Source organism: Nerophis lumbriciformis, linkage group LG14, assembly GCF_033978685.3.
Source record: "Nerophis lumbriciformis linkage group LG14, RoL_Nlum_v2.1, whole genome shotgun sequence".
Classification (NCBI taxonomy): Eukaryota; Metazoa; Chordata; class Actinopteri; order Syngnathiformes; family Syngnathidae; genus Nerophis; species Nerophis lumbriciformis.
In genome coordinates this window covers 46646051-46661323 of record NC_084561.2, presented here as the reverse complement: position 1 = coordinate 46661323, position 15273 = coordinate 46646051, and the positions used below count along the sequence as shown (strand labels likewise).

The following is a 15273-nucleotide window of genomic DNA, read 5'->3' as shown; positions in this document are numbered from 1 at the left end:
ACCAGTATCATTTAAAGCATTTAATTGTGTCTGTCCTACTCTCTCCGAGTCGTAATCTAGACTTCTGATTAGCCCAAATATTGAGAACGTCTACTATAATAGCTAACGTACCTGTTACACATGCGCGAGGCTATTTATAGCACCGCTGCCAAGCACGAGGCACCAGTTGCCATTGTTTCCAAACGAGCGAACGATCATGGAATCAACCGGAGAAAAATCGCAAACGAGTCTTAAACCGAAAAGAAAACTGAAATCATTCCGTGAAGAATATTCAAAAGCCTACCCGGGAATAATTATCCGTTCCAAAAAGGGTGAAAACTACGCGAATTGCACCTTGTGCAGACAAGATTTTTCGATCGGACACGGAGGAATTAGCCATGTAAAAGACCACGTTGGGACAAAAAAACACAAGTCTAATGCCGTTGCTAGCGATACAAGTGGAAAACTTTCAACGTTTTTCGTCGCCCAAACAGATTCTTTGGATGTGATGAATGCCGAAGTTTTATTTACGGAGGCAATAATTGAGCAAACAAAAAGGTAATGACACCAATGTTATCTATTGGAATTGTTTAGTACTGTTATACTGTTAAAAGTGTTTATACTATTTATGCTTTCAAGTCCAAGTTGAAGAAATCTTGTTAAATGTTGACAGCATAACTACCAAAATACAGAAGTATGTCCTTAATATTTTTGCAGTGCTATTTCTGTTGAAAAGTTCAAATGATTACATTAGAGATGTGATGTGCCACTTTTCAAGTGTCTGATGGCTTCAATTAATTTTTATTAATTTTTCATATTTTGAATTCTTTTGAAAGGCTTACAAAAAAACTACATTTGAATTGTAATTCCATGCTATTGACAGGACTATTAATTTTAATGAAGTTAGCTTACCATGTTTACAGTATGATAGAAATGTGAATTTTAGGCACAGAATATTTTTTACAATTGAACAAGGCAGTAGATTATACAAGCTTGGACAGAAAGTTAATAATGACACCAATTTTTTTTTTAATGGAATTGTTTAGTACTGTTTTACCATTTGTTTACTGTAAAAAGTGTTTATACTTTCAATGAACAAATTGAAGTCTTGTGAAAGGTTGACAGGATAACTGGCATTAACTGTCAAAATAATTTCAAACTATTGAAGTTAGCTTACAGAATAAACATGTCAATCAACCCATATGATTTTTGCTGTAATATTTTTGTTTTGAAAAGTCACTGTGACTGATAGAAAAGTGATGGTTTTAGCAACATTTTAACCTGTCTGAATGCAATCAATCATTTTGCGTCGGGGGGCGAAGCCTGAACCCCCCACCAGGACTTTGTCCTGGACCTACTGGGGCCTGCGGCCCTTGGACCCTGGCTACTAGGTTTTTCTGATTTCAAAAGTTGGCAGGTATGGTGTTCTATCCTATATGATGTGTGTGTGTGTGTGTGTGTGTGTGTGTGTGTGTGTGTGTGTGTGTGTGTGTGTGTGTGTGTGTGTGTGTGTGTGTGTGTGTGTGTGTGTGTGTGTGTGTGTGTGTGTGTGTGTTCTATCCTATATGATGTGTGTGTGTGTGTGTGTGTGTGTGCGTGTGCATGTGTGTGTGTTCTATCCTATATGATGTGTGTGTGTGTGTGTGTGTGTGTGTGTGTGTGTGTGTGTGTGTGTGTGTGTGTGTGTGTGTGTGTGTGTGTGTGTGTGTGTGTGTGTGTGTGTGTGTGTGTTCTATCCTGTGTAATGTGTGTGTGTTCTATCCTGTGTACTGTGTGTGTGTTGTATCCTGTGTAATGTGTGTGATGTGTGTGTTCTCCCCTCTGCTTCCCTCTAGTGACCTACAGAGAGACAAGTATGGAAGTCAAACTTAACTTTGCCTATCAAATGTAAATGTTGTTCAGCTTCAGCATGCTTCTTAAAAACACCACCAAAACACTCACTGCTTCCTTCATCTAGTCCTAAACACTCACTGCTTCCTTCATTTAGGCCGTGAGCAAGCGGTTCACTAAATGATGATGATGATTAGTATTATTATTATTATTATTATTATTTGAGATGGAATTATTGAGAAGAAAAAGCAATGTAACTTTCTGTCCGACTGACAGTCTTGACGTTGTCACGGCAACAACTGTTTACTTTCCTCTTAATCTCGTCTTGTTCTCCCATAATCTTTGCTCTCAACATCCCCGAAGAGAGAAGAACAACCTTTGGGAAGAATTAGTCTTGCAGTTAATGTCCACATCAATCAATCAATCAAAGTTTACTTATATAGACCTAAATCACCAGTGTCTCAAAGGGCTGCACAAGCCACAACACATCCTGGGCTCAGATCCCACATCAGGACACATGTTCCTCTGCTCACTATCAGGACACATGTTCCTCTGCTCACTATCAGGACACATGTTCCTCTGCTCACTATCAGGACACATGTTCCTCTGCTCACTATCAGGACACATGTTCCTCTGCTCACTATCAGGACACATGTTCCTCTGCTCACTATCAGGACACATGTCCCTCTGCTCACTATCAGGACACATGTTCCTCTGCTCACTATCAGGTCACATGTTCCATCACACAATAACTAATATCCATCTTTTCTCCCTGCTTGGAGGAATTCCTAACATGACTCGCTCCGACCTCCGTTATTCCTCAGCTGCTCGGCCAATGACTGAGCAATGGCTGCAGGCGACCTCTGACCTTTGCACAAGCTGCCAAGTGACGGACAGAAAGTCTCACCTGATTGGCCAAAAGAAACTTCAAAAAAAGAGTTAGTTAGCACACGTTAAAAGGGGAACTGCACTTGTTTATTTGACCTATCATTCACAATCCTTATGCAAGACAATATTGCTTATGTTTTAATCAACGTTCCCTCTAAGGTGCGCGCCAACTTTGTCATCCGTCGTTTCAACAGAAGCCGCTCGCTCAGTCTCACTTGCACCAACACACACACTCATGGCACTTAGCCAGTGTTGCGTTTAGGGCCACACAAAAAGTGGGACAACCCCAACGCCACACAATGTGTAAATGCCAGGTTGTAACACTCAATCAGATGTGTGCTTATTTTACTGCCATTTATTAAGAATGTTAATCCAAGGATATTATTCATGAAATATTGTCACTAGATTTCATAAATGCTAATAAAAATATGTATTTTAAAGACAGAAAGTTACAGGAACTAAATGTAATCTCTGAAAGGGGTAACATTTCTTTTAAAGGCAGGACCCGCAGCCAGACATACAATACTAGCACATAGCTCATGAAAAACATGTTTTTTTTGTTATTGTCATTGTAAGAGGGCAAAATCACTTATATCAGAAAATTATTTTTATAAAACATTTAAATTGTTATGATGTCAGGTTTGGGACAGGTGTGACGCTGGTGTGGCCACAGTGTGCACGTTTGTGCGTTTGCTTACACACATGAACAATTAGAGGGAACATTGGTTTTAATTAATTCTAACTCGTAAATAAACATTAGCAATAGTCAGCTAGCAATGGAGCCAATCACAGTAGCTTTATTCCGCCTATAAAGCGCTAAAAAAATACCCATCATTGTTTCATATACACACTGTAAGTATACGTAATGTAGTAACATTCATAATAACATGTAATATACACATGATGTAAGTATATATGTCATGTAGTAACATTCATAATAACATGTAATATATACATGATGTAAGTACATATGTCATGTAGTAACATTCATAATAACATGTAATATATACATGATGTAAGTATATATGTCATGTAGTAACATTCATAATAACATGTAATATATACATGGTGTAAGTATATATGTCATGTAGTGACATTCATAATAACATGTAATATATACATGATGTAAGTATATATGTCATGTAGTAACATTCATAATAACATGTAATATATACATGATGTAAGTATATATGTCATGTAGTAACATTCATAATAACATGTACTATATACATGATGTAAGTATATATGTCATGTAGTAACATTCATAATAACATGTAATATATACATGATGTAAGTATATATGTCATGTAGTAACATTCATAATAACATGTAATATATACATGATGTAAGTATATATGTCATGTAGTAACATTCATAATAACATGTAATATATACATGATGTAAGTATATATGTAATGTAACATTCATAATAACATGTAATATATACATGATGTAAGTATATATGTAATGTAGTAACATTCATAATAACATGTAATATATACATGATGTAAGTATACATGTCATGTAGTAACATTCATGATAACATGTAATATATACATGATGTAAGTATATATGTAATGTAACATTCATAATAACATGTAATATACACATGATGTAAGTATATGTCATGTAGTAACATTCATAATAACATGTAATATATGCATGATGTAAGTATATATGTCATGTAGTAACATTCATAATAACATGTAATATATACATGATGTAAGTACATATGTCATGTAGTAACATTCATAATAACATGTAATATATACATGATGTAAGTATATATGTCATGTAGTAACATTCATAATAACATGTAATATATACATGATGTAAGTATATATGTAGTATTTAGTAACATTCATAATAACATGTAATATATACATGATGTAAGTATATATGTCATGTAGTAACATTCATAATAACATGTAATATATACATGATGTAAGTATATATGTAGTATCTAGTAACATTCATAATAACATGTAATATATACATGATGTAAGTATATATGTCATGTAGTAAATTTAATAATAACATGTAATATTTACATATTTTGATCATTTTAAGTATTCATTTCACAACGTTTATTTTCATGTCAGACTTGGTGAGAGACAACAAAGATGATCACAAACTTCTATTTTTGAGGCTGAATGTAAGGAGGATGATCTACGAGTTTTAGAAGTGAAACACTAAGCATCATATAGCAGTATTGCTAAGTGCTAAACAAATATACAACATAATAAAACAATCACTTACTGTACAATGTCTGCTCTCACTAATGACGTACTTCAACAATGTCTCATTATCCTCACAAAGGGTTAAAAAAAAAAAGTGTATTTCTGGCCATCTCGGGGTCAAAGTTGGATGTGAAAGTGGACCAACTTGTGGGTTTATGTCCACAACCTTCTACTATCCAGGTGAGAGACGTGATTTATCATCTACAATTAACTTTCACCAACTCGGAGGCCATGCAGCGGCTCAACGTGTCAATATAGCAGCACAAGCTAGTTAGCGTTGCTAAAAGTAGTTCCTCTACGTTAGCACTTGTAATAAGACAATGGCTACTTGTTGGTGAATGTCCAGGTGTATTGTTGACAACATATTGAGTGTGTGTGTCGCTGCATTGCTGGCCAACAAGCTGCTTAATACAAAAAAGATTGACATCAAATCAAATCCAATAAATGTTCTGCTAAGAATTGTGAATGATAGACAAAATATTGATTCAAAAAGTGCCGTTTAACTTGTAGAATGTATTTGGTGAACCCTTGCTCTCGCCTTCTTCTGTTTTTGTTTGATTGCTCTTTGTGAGATTCTTCATGTTCCAATAAATCATTTGTTGACTTTCAGCTGCTCTTAGACCAGCTAGGCTGAGCACACATGAAGTGAGTCTGAGTCTCCTCCCTGCTGCCTCACTACTAACATGGCTGCCTCACTTGCCTGTGTCTTGCCTTCCTCCCTCCTGCTACTTGACTTCCTGTCCCCTCTGTCCTCATGGTTACTGCTGACTTCCTGCCCCTGTGTCGTCATGGTTACTGGTGACTTCCTGCCCGTGTGTCGTCATGGTTACTGGTGACTTCCTGCCCGTGTGTCGTCATGGTTACTGCTGACTTCCTTAATGCTGTTTGGGATGTAACAGACAGAAGGTTGGACACGTGTGTGATAGTGCATGTTCAGCATGGCTTCTCATGCATCCTAAACACCATTCTAGTCTCAGGACACTCAATCTAGTCTAGTCCAAGACTTCTACTCTCAGGACACTCAATCTAGTCCAGGCCAAGATTTCTAGTCTCAGGAAACCCAATCTAGTCCAGTCCAAGATTTCTAGTCTCAGGACACCCAATCTAGTCCAGTCCAAGATTTCTAGTCTCAGGACACCCAATCTAGTCCAGTCCAAGATTTATAGTCTCAGGACACTCAATCTAGTCTAGTCCAAGACTTCTACTCTCAGGACACTCAATCTAGTCCAGTCCAAGATTTCTGGTCTCAGGACACTCAATCTAGTCCAGTCCAAGTATTCTAGTCTCAAGGCACTCTCAGGACACTCAATCTAGTCCAGTCCAAGATTTCTAGTCTCAGGACACCCAATCTAGTCCAGTCCAAGACTTCTAGTCTCAGGACACTCAATCTAGTCCAGTCCAAGATTTCTGGTCTCAGGACACCCAATCTAGTCCAGTCCAAGATTTGTAGTCTCAGGACACCCAATCTAGTCCAGTCCAAGATTTATAGTCTCAGGACACTCAATCTAGTCTAGTCCAAGGCTTCTACTCTCAGGACACTCAATCTAGTCCAGTCCAAGATTTCTGGTCTCAGGACACCCAATCTAGTCCAGTCCAAGACTTCTAGTCTCAGGACACTCAATCTAGTCCAGTCCAAGATTTATAGTCTCAGGACACCCAATCTAGTCTAGTCCAAGACTTCTACTCTCAGGACACTCAATCTAGTCCAGTCCAAGATATCTGGTCTCAGGACACCCAATCTAGTCCAGTCCAAGATTTCTAGTCTCAGGACACCCAATCTAGTCCAGTCCAAGATTTATAGTCTCAGGACACTCCATCTAGTCTAGTCCAAGATTTCTAGTCTCAAGACACCGAATCTAGTCCAGTCCAAGGCTTCTAGCCTCAGGACACTCAATCTAGTCCAGTCCAAGTATTCTAGTCTCAAGACACTCTCAGGACACTCAATCTAGTCCAGTCCAAGATTTCTAGTCTCAGGACACCCAATCTAGTCCAGTCCAAGACTTCTAGTCTCAGGACACTCAATCTAGTCCAGTCCAAGTATTCTAGTCTCAAGACACTCAATCCATCACAACTCAACTGGTGCTCTTAGAAGACCAAGTAGACTTCATTACTTCATGCTCAGAGACTTGGACTGTTACCTTCTAGTCTTGGACTTAGATCGGCCAGGTCTAGTCTCTTACCTAGATGGTCAGTTCTAGTCTTTGACCTGGATTGGTCAGTGCTAGTCTTTGACCTAGATTGGTCAGTTCTAGTCTTGGACTTATTTCAGTCAGTACGAGTCTTAGTCTTAGATGGGTCAGTTCTAGTCTTGGACTTAGATTGGTCACATCTAGTCTTAGCCTTAGATCGGTCAGCTCTAGTCTTAGAATTAGTTTGGTCACATCTAGTCGTTGACTTTGATTGGTCAGTTCTAGTCTTAGACTTAGATGGTTCACTACTAGTCCTAGACTTAGATTGGTCACATCTAGTCTTTGTCTTAGATTGGTCAGTTCTAGTCATAGACTTAGATGGTTCACTACTAGTCTTAGACTTAGATTGGTCACATCTAGTCTTAGACTTAGATGGGTCAGTTCTAGTCTTGGACTTAGATTGGTCAGTTCTAGTCTTAGACTTAGATCAGTCAGTTATAGGCTTGGACTTAGATTGGTCAGTTCTAGTCTTAGACTTAGATCAGTCAGTTATAGGCTTGGACTTAGATTGGTCAAATAATAGTCTTGGACTTAGATTGGTCAGTACTTGTCTTGGACTAAGATTGGTCAGTTCTAGTCCTGGACTTAGATTGGTCAGTACTTGACTTGGACTAAGATTGTTCAGCTCTACTCCTGGACATAGATTGGTCCGTTCTAGTCGTAGTCTTAGATTGGTCAGTTCTTGTCTTGGACTAAGATTGGTCAGGTTTAGTCTTAGACTTAGATTGGTCAGTTCTAATATTGGATTTAGATTGGTCCGTTCTAGTCTTAGACTTAGATTGGTCAGTTCTACTCTTGGACTTAAATTGGTCAGTTCTAGTATTAGACTTAGATTGGTCAGTTCTAGTTTTAGACTTAGATTGCTCAGTTCTAGTCTTAGACTAAGATTGGTCAGTTGTAGTCTTAGACTTAGATTGGTCCGTTCTAGTCTTCGACTTAGATGGTCAGTCCTGGCTCAATTCCAATACCCTTTCCCCACCCTTGTTTTTGCCCTCTGATCAATCTTAATCTAAAAAACTAAGATTGGTCAGAGCTAGTCTTAGTTAGATTTGTCAGATCTAGTTTTAGATTTAGAATGGTCTGTTCTAGTCTTAGGTAGATTGGTCAGATGTCTTGTGGTTAGAGTGTCTGCCGTGAGATGGGTAGGTTGTGAGTTCAAACCCCGGCCGAGTCATACCAAAGACTATAAAAATGGGAGCCATTACCTCCCTGCTTGGCACTTAGCATCAAGGGTTGGAATTGGGGGTTAAATCACCAAAAATGATTCCCGGGCACGGCCACCGCTGCTGCTCACTGCTCCCCTCACCTCCCAGGGGGTGAACAAGGGGATGGGTCAAATGCAGAGGATAATTTCACCACACCTAGTGTGTGTGTGACTATCATTGGTACTTTAACTTTTTTTTTTATTTAGATGTAGTCTTATATTTAGATTGGTCTGTTCTAGTCTTAGTTTGATTGGTCAGATCTAGTATTGCATTTAGATTGGTATGTTCCGGCCTTAGACTTAGATTATTCCGATCTAGCCTTGGACTTAGATTGGTCAGTTCTTGTCTTGGACTAAGATTGGTCAGTTCTAGTCTTGGACTTAGTTCGGTCAATTCTAGTCTTGGACTTAGATTGGTCTGTTCTAGTCTTAGACTTAGATTGTTCAGTTCTACTCTTGGACTCAGATTGGTCAATCCTGGCTCAATTCCAATACCCCTTCACCCACCCTTGTTTTTGTTCTCTGACCAATCTTAATCTAAAAAACTAAGATTGGTCAGACCTAGTCTTAGTTAGATTTGTCAGATCTGGTTTTGGATTTAGATTGGTCTGTTCTAGCCTTAGATTTAGATTAGTCCAATCAAGTCTTAGTTAGATTGGTCTGTTTTAGCCTTAGATTTAGATTAGTCCAATCTAGTCTTAGTTAGATTGGTCAGATCTAGTCTTAGATTGTGATTGGACTGTTCTAGTCTTAGTTAGATTGGTCAAATCTAGTCTTGGATTTAGATTGGTCTGTTCCGAGATCAGACTTAGATTAGTCTGATCTAGTCTTAGCTAGATTGGTCAGATCTAGTCTTGGATTTTGATTGGTCTGTTTTAGTCTTAGGTAGATTGGTCAGATCTATCTCATATTTAGAATGGTATGTTCTAGTCTTAGTTAGATTGGTTAGATCTAGTCTTGGATTTAGATTGGTCTGTTCCAGTCTTAGACTTCGATTAGTCCGATCTAGTCTTAGTTAGATTGGTCAGATCTAGTCTTGGATTTAGATTGGTCTGTTCCGGCCTTAGACTTAGATTAGTCTGTTTTAGTCTTAGGTAGATTGGTGAGATCCATCTCATATTTAGATTGGTATGTTCTAGTCTTAGTTAGATTGGTCAGATCTAGTCTTGGATTTAGATTGGTCTGTTCCAGCCTTGGACTTAGATTAGTCCGATCTAGTCTTAGTTAGATTGGTCAGATAGTGTCTTGGATTTAGATTGGTCTGTTCCGGCCTTAGACTTAGATTAGTCTGATCCAGTCTTAGTTAGATTGGTCAGATCTAGTCTTGGATTTAGATTGGTCTGTTCCGGCCATAGACTTAGATTAGTCCGATCTAGTCTTAGTTAGATTGGTCAGATCTAGTCTTGGATTTAGATTGGTCTGTTCCGGCCTTAGACTTAGATTAGTCCGATATAGTGTTAGTTAGATTGGTCAGATCTAGTCTTGGATTTAGATTGGTCTGTTTTAGTCTTAGGCAGATTGGTCAATTGTAGTCTCATATTTAGATTGGACTGCTCTTGTCTTAGTGAGATTGGGTAGATCTAGTTTTGGATTTAGATGGGTCTGTTCCGGTCTTAGACTAAGATTAGTCTAGTCTTCCAACCAATCTAGTCTTCGTTAGATTGGTCATATCTGATCTTAGATTTAGATTGGTCTGTTCTAGTCTTAGTTCGATTGGTCACATCTAGTCTTAGGATGGACTACGTGAGTCCAGGTGCCAAGGATTGAATGCCCTGAGAACAGGAGGACTTGGCTGAATGAGAATGATAACATCCCGAGTCACCACCTTGTCTTCTCCTTGCAGGGCACTCAGTGAACAATGCGGTGAGGGATACAAGTGCAATGGACACTCTACCGCTCAATGGTAACTTTAACAACAGCTACTCACTCCGCAGCGCGGACTTTGGCGACAGTGTGCAGGTGGTCGACTGCGGACTGAGCTTGGACGACGCGGCCTTCGAGAAAATGATCATCTCTGAGCTGGTACACAACAACCTGCGTGCCTGCAACAAAAGCCACCAACAGCAACCCCCCAGTTTGCACCACCAGCACCCGCAGTACCACACTCGCCACCACAAGGCGGAGCGGGCTCCGCCCACGGTGACGGTGGTCGGCAGCAGCGAAGACGACGCCATCGTGGCCGACGCGTCGTCTTTGGTGCAGATGGGCGAGGCGGTGGGCCTGGAGTTGCACCACCAACACGAGCTGGAGGCGCCGCTCATCCCCCAGCGGACTCACTCGCTTCTGTACGCCCCCGAGAAGAAGGTGAGGACCGGCGGGGGGGTGCAGACCTTGGCGGGCCCGCTGACTCCCGACAACCGCCACCTGGATAGTCTGCAGTCTCCAAACAGAGACTCCTCGTACACGAGTATGCCTAACCTGAGGGACTCGCCTTCTCCCGAGAGCAGTCCGGAAGCGCCGGAGGACTTGTCTCCATCCAAGAGGAGCGAGAACGAGGACGTTTACTACAAGAGCATGCCTAACTTGGGCTCCGGCCACCAGCTGCAGGCCTACTACCAAATAGGCCGAGGGACGAGCGAGGGCTACATTATTCCCGTCCCAGAAGGTGACGTGCGGGAAGGACACATGCAACTCGTCACGAGCCTTTAAATGTCTTTCGACGCGTCACTAAAAGCATTTACAGCCGTGACCCCCGCAGGGGCGTGTCTTGTCACCGGACACGCCTCCTTCATCCCCAACTTCCTCTTTTCAACAGTGTACAGTTTCAACTTTTAGAGACAAGCCGATTATGTATTTAAATGTGCTGCTGCTGTCAAAGATGTACGGTACCAGGATAGAAGCCTGTGAAAAGCATTTAAAAAGGTTGTACATACATACGTACATACATACATACGTACATACATACATACATACGTACGTACAGACAGACAGACGAATGTACATACATATGTACGTACATACATACATACATTTATACATACATACATACATATATACAAACGTACATACATACATACATACGTACATACATACATATGTACATACGTGCATACACACACACATACATACATACATACATACAGACAGACGTATGTACATACATACATATATACATATGTATACATACATAAATACTTAGATATATACATACATACGTGCATACACACAGACAGATAGACAGACGTACTTACGTACATACGTACGTAGGTACAGGGCGGCATAGCTCGGTTGGGAGAGCGGCCGTGCCAGCAACTTGAGGGTTGCAGGTTCGATTCCCGCTTCCGCCATCCTAGTCACTGCCGTTGTGTCCTTGGGCAAGACACTTGACCCACCTGCTCCCAGTGCCACCCACACTGCTTTAAATGGAACTTAGATATTGGCTTTCACTATGTAAAGCGCTTTGAGTCACGAGAGAAAAGTGCTATATAAATATAATTCACTTCACTTCACTACATACATACGTACGTACATACATATATACATACATACATACATACATACATACAGGTAAAAGCCAGTAAATTAGAATATTTTGAAAAACTTGATTTATTTCAGTAATTGCATTCAAAAGGTGTAACTTGTACATTATATTTATTCATTGCACACAGACTGATGCATTCAAATGTTTATTTCATTTAATTTTGATGATTTGAAGTGGCAACAAATGAAAATCCAAAATTCCGTGTGTCACAAAATTAGAATATTACTTAAGGCTAATACAAAAAAGGGATTTTTAGAAATGTTGGCCAACTGAAAAGTATGAAAATGACAAATATGAGCAGCAGATGCCATGGCACCCCAAACCATCACTGATGGTGGAAACTTTACACTAGACTTCAGGCAACGTGGATCCTGTGCCTCTCCTGTCTTCCTCCAGACTCTGGGACCTCGATTTCCAAAGGAAATGCAACATTTGCATGGTTGGGTGATGGTTTGGGGTGCCATGTCATCTGCTGGTGTCGGTCCACTCTGTTTCCTGAGATCCAGGGTCAACGCAGCCGTCTACCAGCAAGTTTTAGAGCACTTCATGCTTCCTGCTGCTGACCTGCTCTATGGAGATGGAGATTTCAAGTTCCAACAGGACTTGGCGCCTGCACACAGCGCAAAATCTACCCGTGCCTGGTTTACGGACCATGGTATTTCTCTTCTAAATTGGCCCGCCAACTCCCCTGACCTTAGCCCCATAGAAAATCTGTGGGGTATTGTGAAAAGGAAGATGCAGAATGCCAGACCCAAAAACGCAGAAGAGTTGAAGGCCACTATCAGAGCAACCTGGGCTCTCATAACACCTGAGCAGTGCCAGAAACTCATCGACTCCATGCCACGCCGCATTAACGCAGTAATTGAGGCAAAAGGAGCTCCAACCAAGTATTGAGTATTGTACATGCTCATATTTTTCATTTTCATACTTTTCAGTTGGCCAACATTTCTAAAAATCCCTTTTTTGTATTAGCCTTAAGTAATATTCTAATTTTGTGACACACGGAATTTTGGATTTTCATTTGTTGCCACTTCAAATCATCAAAATTAAATGAAATAAACATTTGAATGCATCAGTCTGTGTGCAATGAATAAATATAATGTACAAGTTACACCTTTTGAATGCAATTACTGAAATAAATCAAGTTTTTCAAAATATTCTAATTTACTGGCTTTTACCTGTATACATACATACATACATACGTACATACACCACGTCGTGTTTTTCTATGGTGGACACGCAGACCGGGACACAACCTGGTCCTGGTCCTAGTCCTAGTCCTCCTTCTTGCCCGTCTTGTTTGGATCGCTAGCAAGCCAGCCTGGCCTTATATTTTCTCAACTGTACATGGAATTGTAGTCAAGAATAACGGCTGGAAATCTATATTTTGTTGTATTGCTAGCGTAAAATACAAATTCTTGGTTATGTAAAAAAGGAAGAGCGAGAGACAATTGTGTCAAAGTTGTGAATGTGAAAAGAAAGAACTGCTGCTCCTCTTTATATTCACCAATATGTTTATTGATCCAGAGTAACATGACTTGACTCACCTGACAAAGGAGCTTTTGTATCTCAATCATTGACTTCATCGTTTTTTCTGCCTGGGTTTGACAAGTTAATTTATTGAAATGTTTCCAAAAGAAAATGGGAGAAATATGTTGATATTTCCCAGCACTGTACTGTAGCTCCTGGTTTCTCTCCTCTCCTGAAGACTGATATAAAGTTCAACACTTCTTTGACCAATACAAAATAAATGTGAGATGTTTTGTCAACATGAATGGTGTTTTTTCATAGGTCCTTCGCCTTGTTTTGCCACGGCAATTTTAGCCCTCGGCCCTCGGAAAGCGAGTGAATTGCTTTGTGATTGATTTGCTGTTGTGTGCTTTCTTTAATCGCCGCACGCTTTCAAAGAGCTGCTTTCACCACATTGGAGAGGAGATGTCCATGACAAACTCAGGTAGGAACATTGCAATGTAAATGTCTGCTTGGAACACCAATAAAGCTTCAAATGACTTATTTACATTTTCTGCAGTCTTCAATCCCACAAGCTTTCAAGAAAGAAAACAAGCTGGATTGTATGAGTGTGTGTGAGTGGGAACATGTGCTAGCTAGCACGGTGCTAACAAGTGCTCAATGTTCCACTCTGCTGCACTTGGAGATATCTTATATAGAGCTAGGTAGGTCTTTATTGCCATTGCACAAGTACAACAAAGCTTTGTTTTCAGCACAAACCCCTTCAAGATGAGACAAACAAACAGTGTACAGAGTTACAAACAAACAGTGTACAGAGTTACAACCAAACAGGGTTACAAACAGTGTACAGGGTTACAAACAAACAGTGTACAGGGTTACAAACAGTGTACAGGGTTACAAACAGTGTACAGGGTTACAGACAAACAGTGTACAGGGTTACAAACAGTGTACAGGGTTACAAACAAACAGTGTACAGGGTTACAAACAGTGTACAGGGTTACAAACAGTGTACAGGGTTACAGACAAACAGTGTACAGGGTTACAAACAGTGTACAGGGTTACAAACAAACAGTGTACAGGGTTACAAACAGTGTACAGGGTTACAGACAAACAGTGTACAGGGTTACAAACAGTGTACAGGGTTACAAACAAACAGTGTACAGGGTTACAAACAGTGTACAGGGTTACAAACAAACAGTGTACAGGGTTACAAACAAACAGTGTACAGGGTTACAAACAAACAGTGTACAGGGTTACAAACAAACAGTGTACAGGGTTACAGAACAGGAACGCTGATGGGTCGCCACAAGGCGGGGGCCCCGTAAAAGATGGGAAAATGGTCAACGCTGGGGGATGATGAGTAAATAATTACAATAAATACATATGCGGTCCTCTCCAAGGTTTCTCATAGTCATTTACATCGACGTCCCACTGGGGTGAGTTTTTCCTTGCCCTTATGTGGGCTTTGTACCGAGGATGTCGCTGTGGCTTGTGCAGCCCTTTGAGACACTTGTGATTTAGGGCTATATAAATAAACATTGATTGATTGATTGATTGTCAATAGAGCCCACATCATTTGGGAATGGTGCCATTACCGAAGGCAGTAGGCCAGCAAGAGCCATTGTTGTGGCAGCTGCCATAGCAGTTATTATTATTATTAGCTTGTTGACGGGAATCTTCAGAATGTTTGCTTGGTGCTGCGATAAACGGAAGACGTCATAATTTGCCACCTCAGTAGTGGGCAATGAGCGTGATACTTGGACTGGCGTGATTGAGTGGTGGATTGTTATTGGACTTCTGGGCAAGTCATGGACTATGTTGCGTCGGACCAGTTCTTTCTCCCAGGGAATCAAAGTTACTGGTCAATCCCAAGTTCTTTCGATGACATATATGCTGAGTAAGAAGGACCATCAAGACAGAATTGAAATATTTTCAAGTTTTACTAAAGCTTTAGGAGATCAGTTTAACCAATACATTCATATTGGCTACTCT

The 15273-nt window shown here is 40.2% G+C and overlaps 1 protein-coding gene across 14 annotated transcripts in view; it reads left to right on the top strand.

The window, feature by feature from the left end:
• The window catches only part of adgrl2a (adhesion G protein-coupled receptor L2a), a 218437-nt gene extending 206605 nt beyond the window's left edge, over window positions 1-11832 (top strand). For 5 of the 14 annotated variants that reach the window (XM_061975454.2, XM_061975455.2, XM_061975452.2 and 2 more), the window contains 2 exons: window positions 1815-1832; window positions 10174-11832. In XM_061975454.2, coding sequence (XP_061831438.2) covers window positions 1815-1832; window positions 10174-10979 — 824 coding nt within the window. In that variant the 3' untranslated portion in view covers window positions 10980-11832. Of the gene's footprint in view, window positions 1-1814; window positions 1833-5547; window positions 5583-10173 lie in introns of all 14 variants that reach the window. The other 9 variants (XM_061975464.2, XM_061975453.2, XM_061975463.2 and 6 more) reach the window with 6 other exon arrangements.
• The last annotated feature ends 3441 nt before the right edge of the window (window positions 11833-15273 follow it).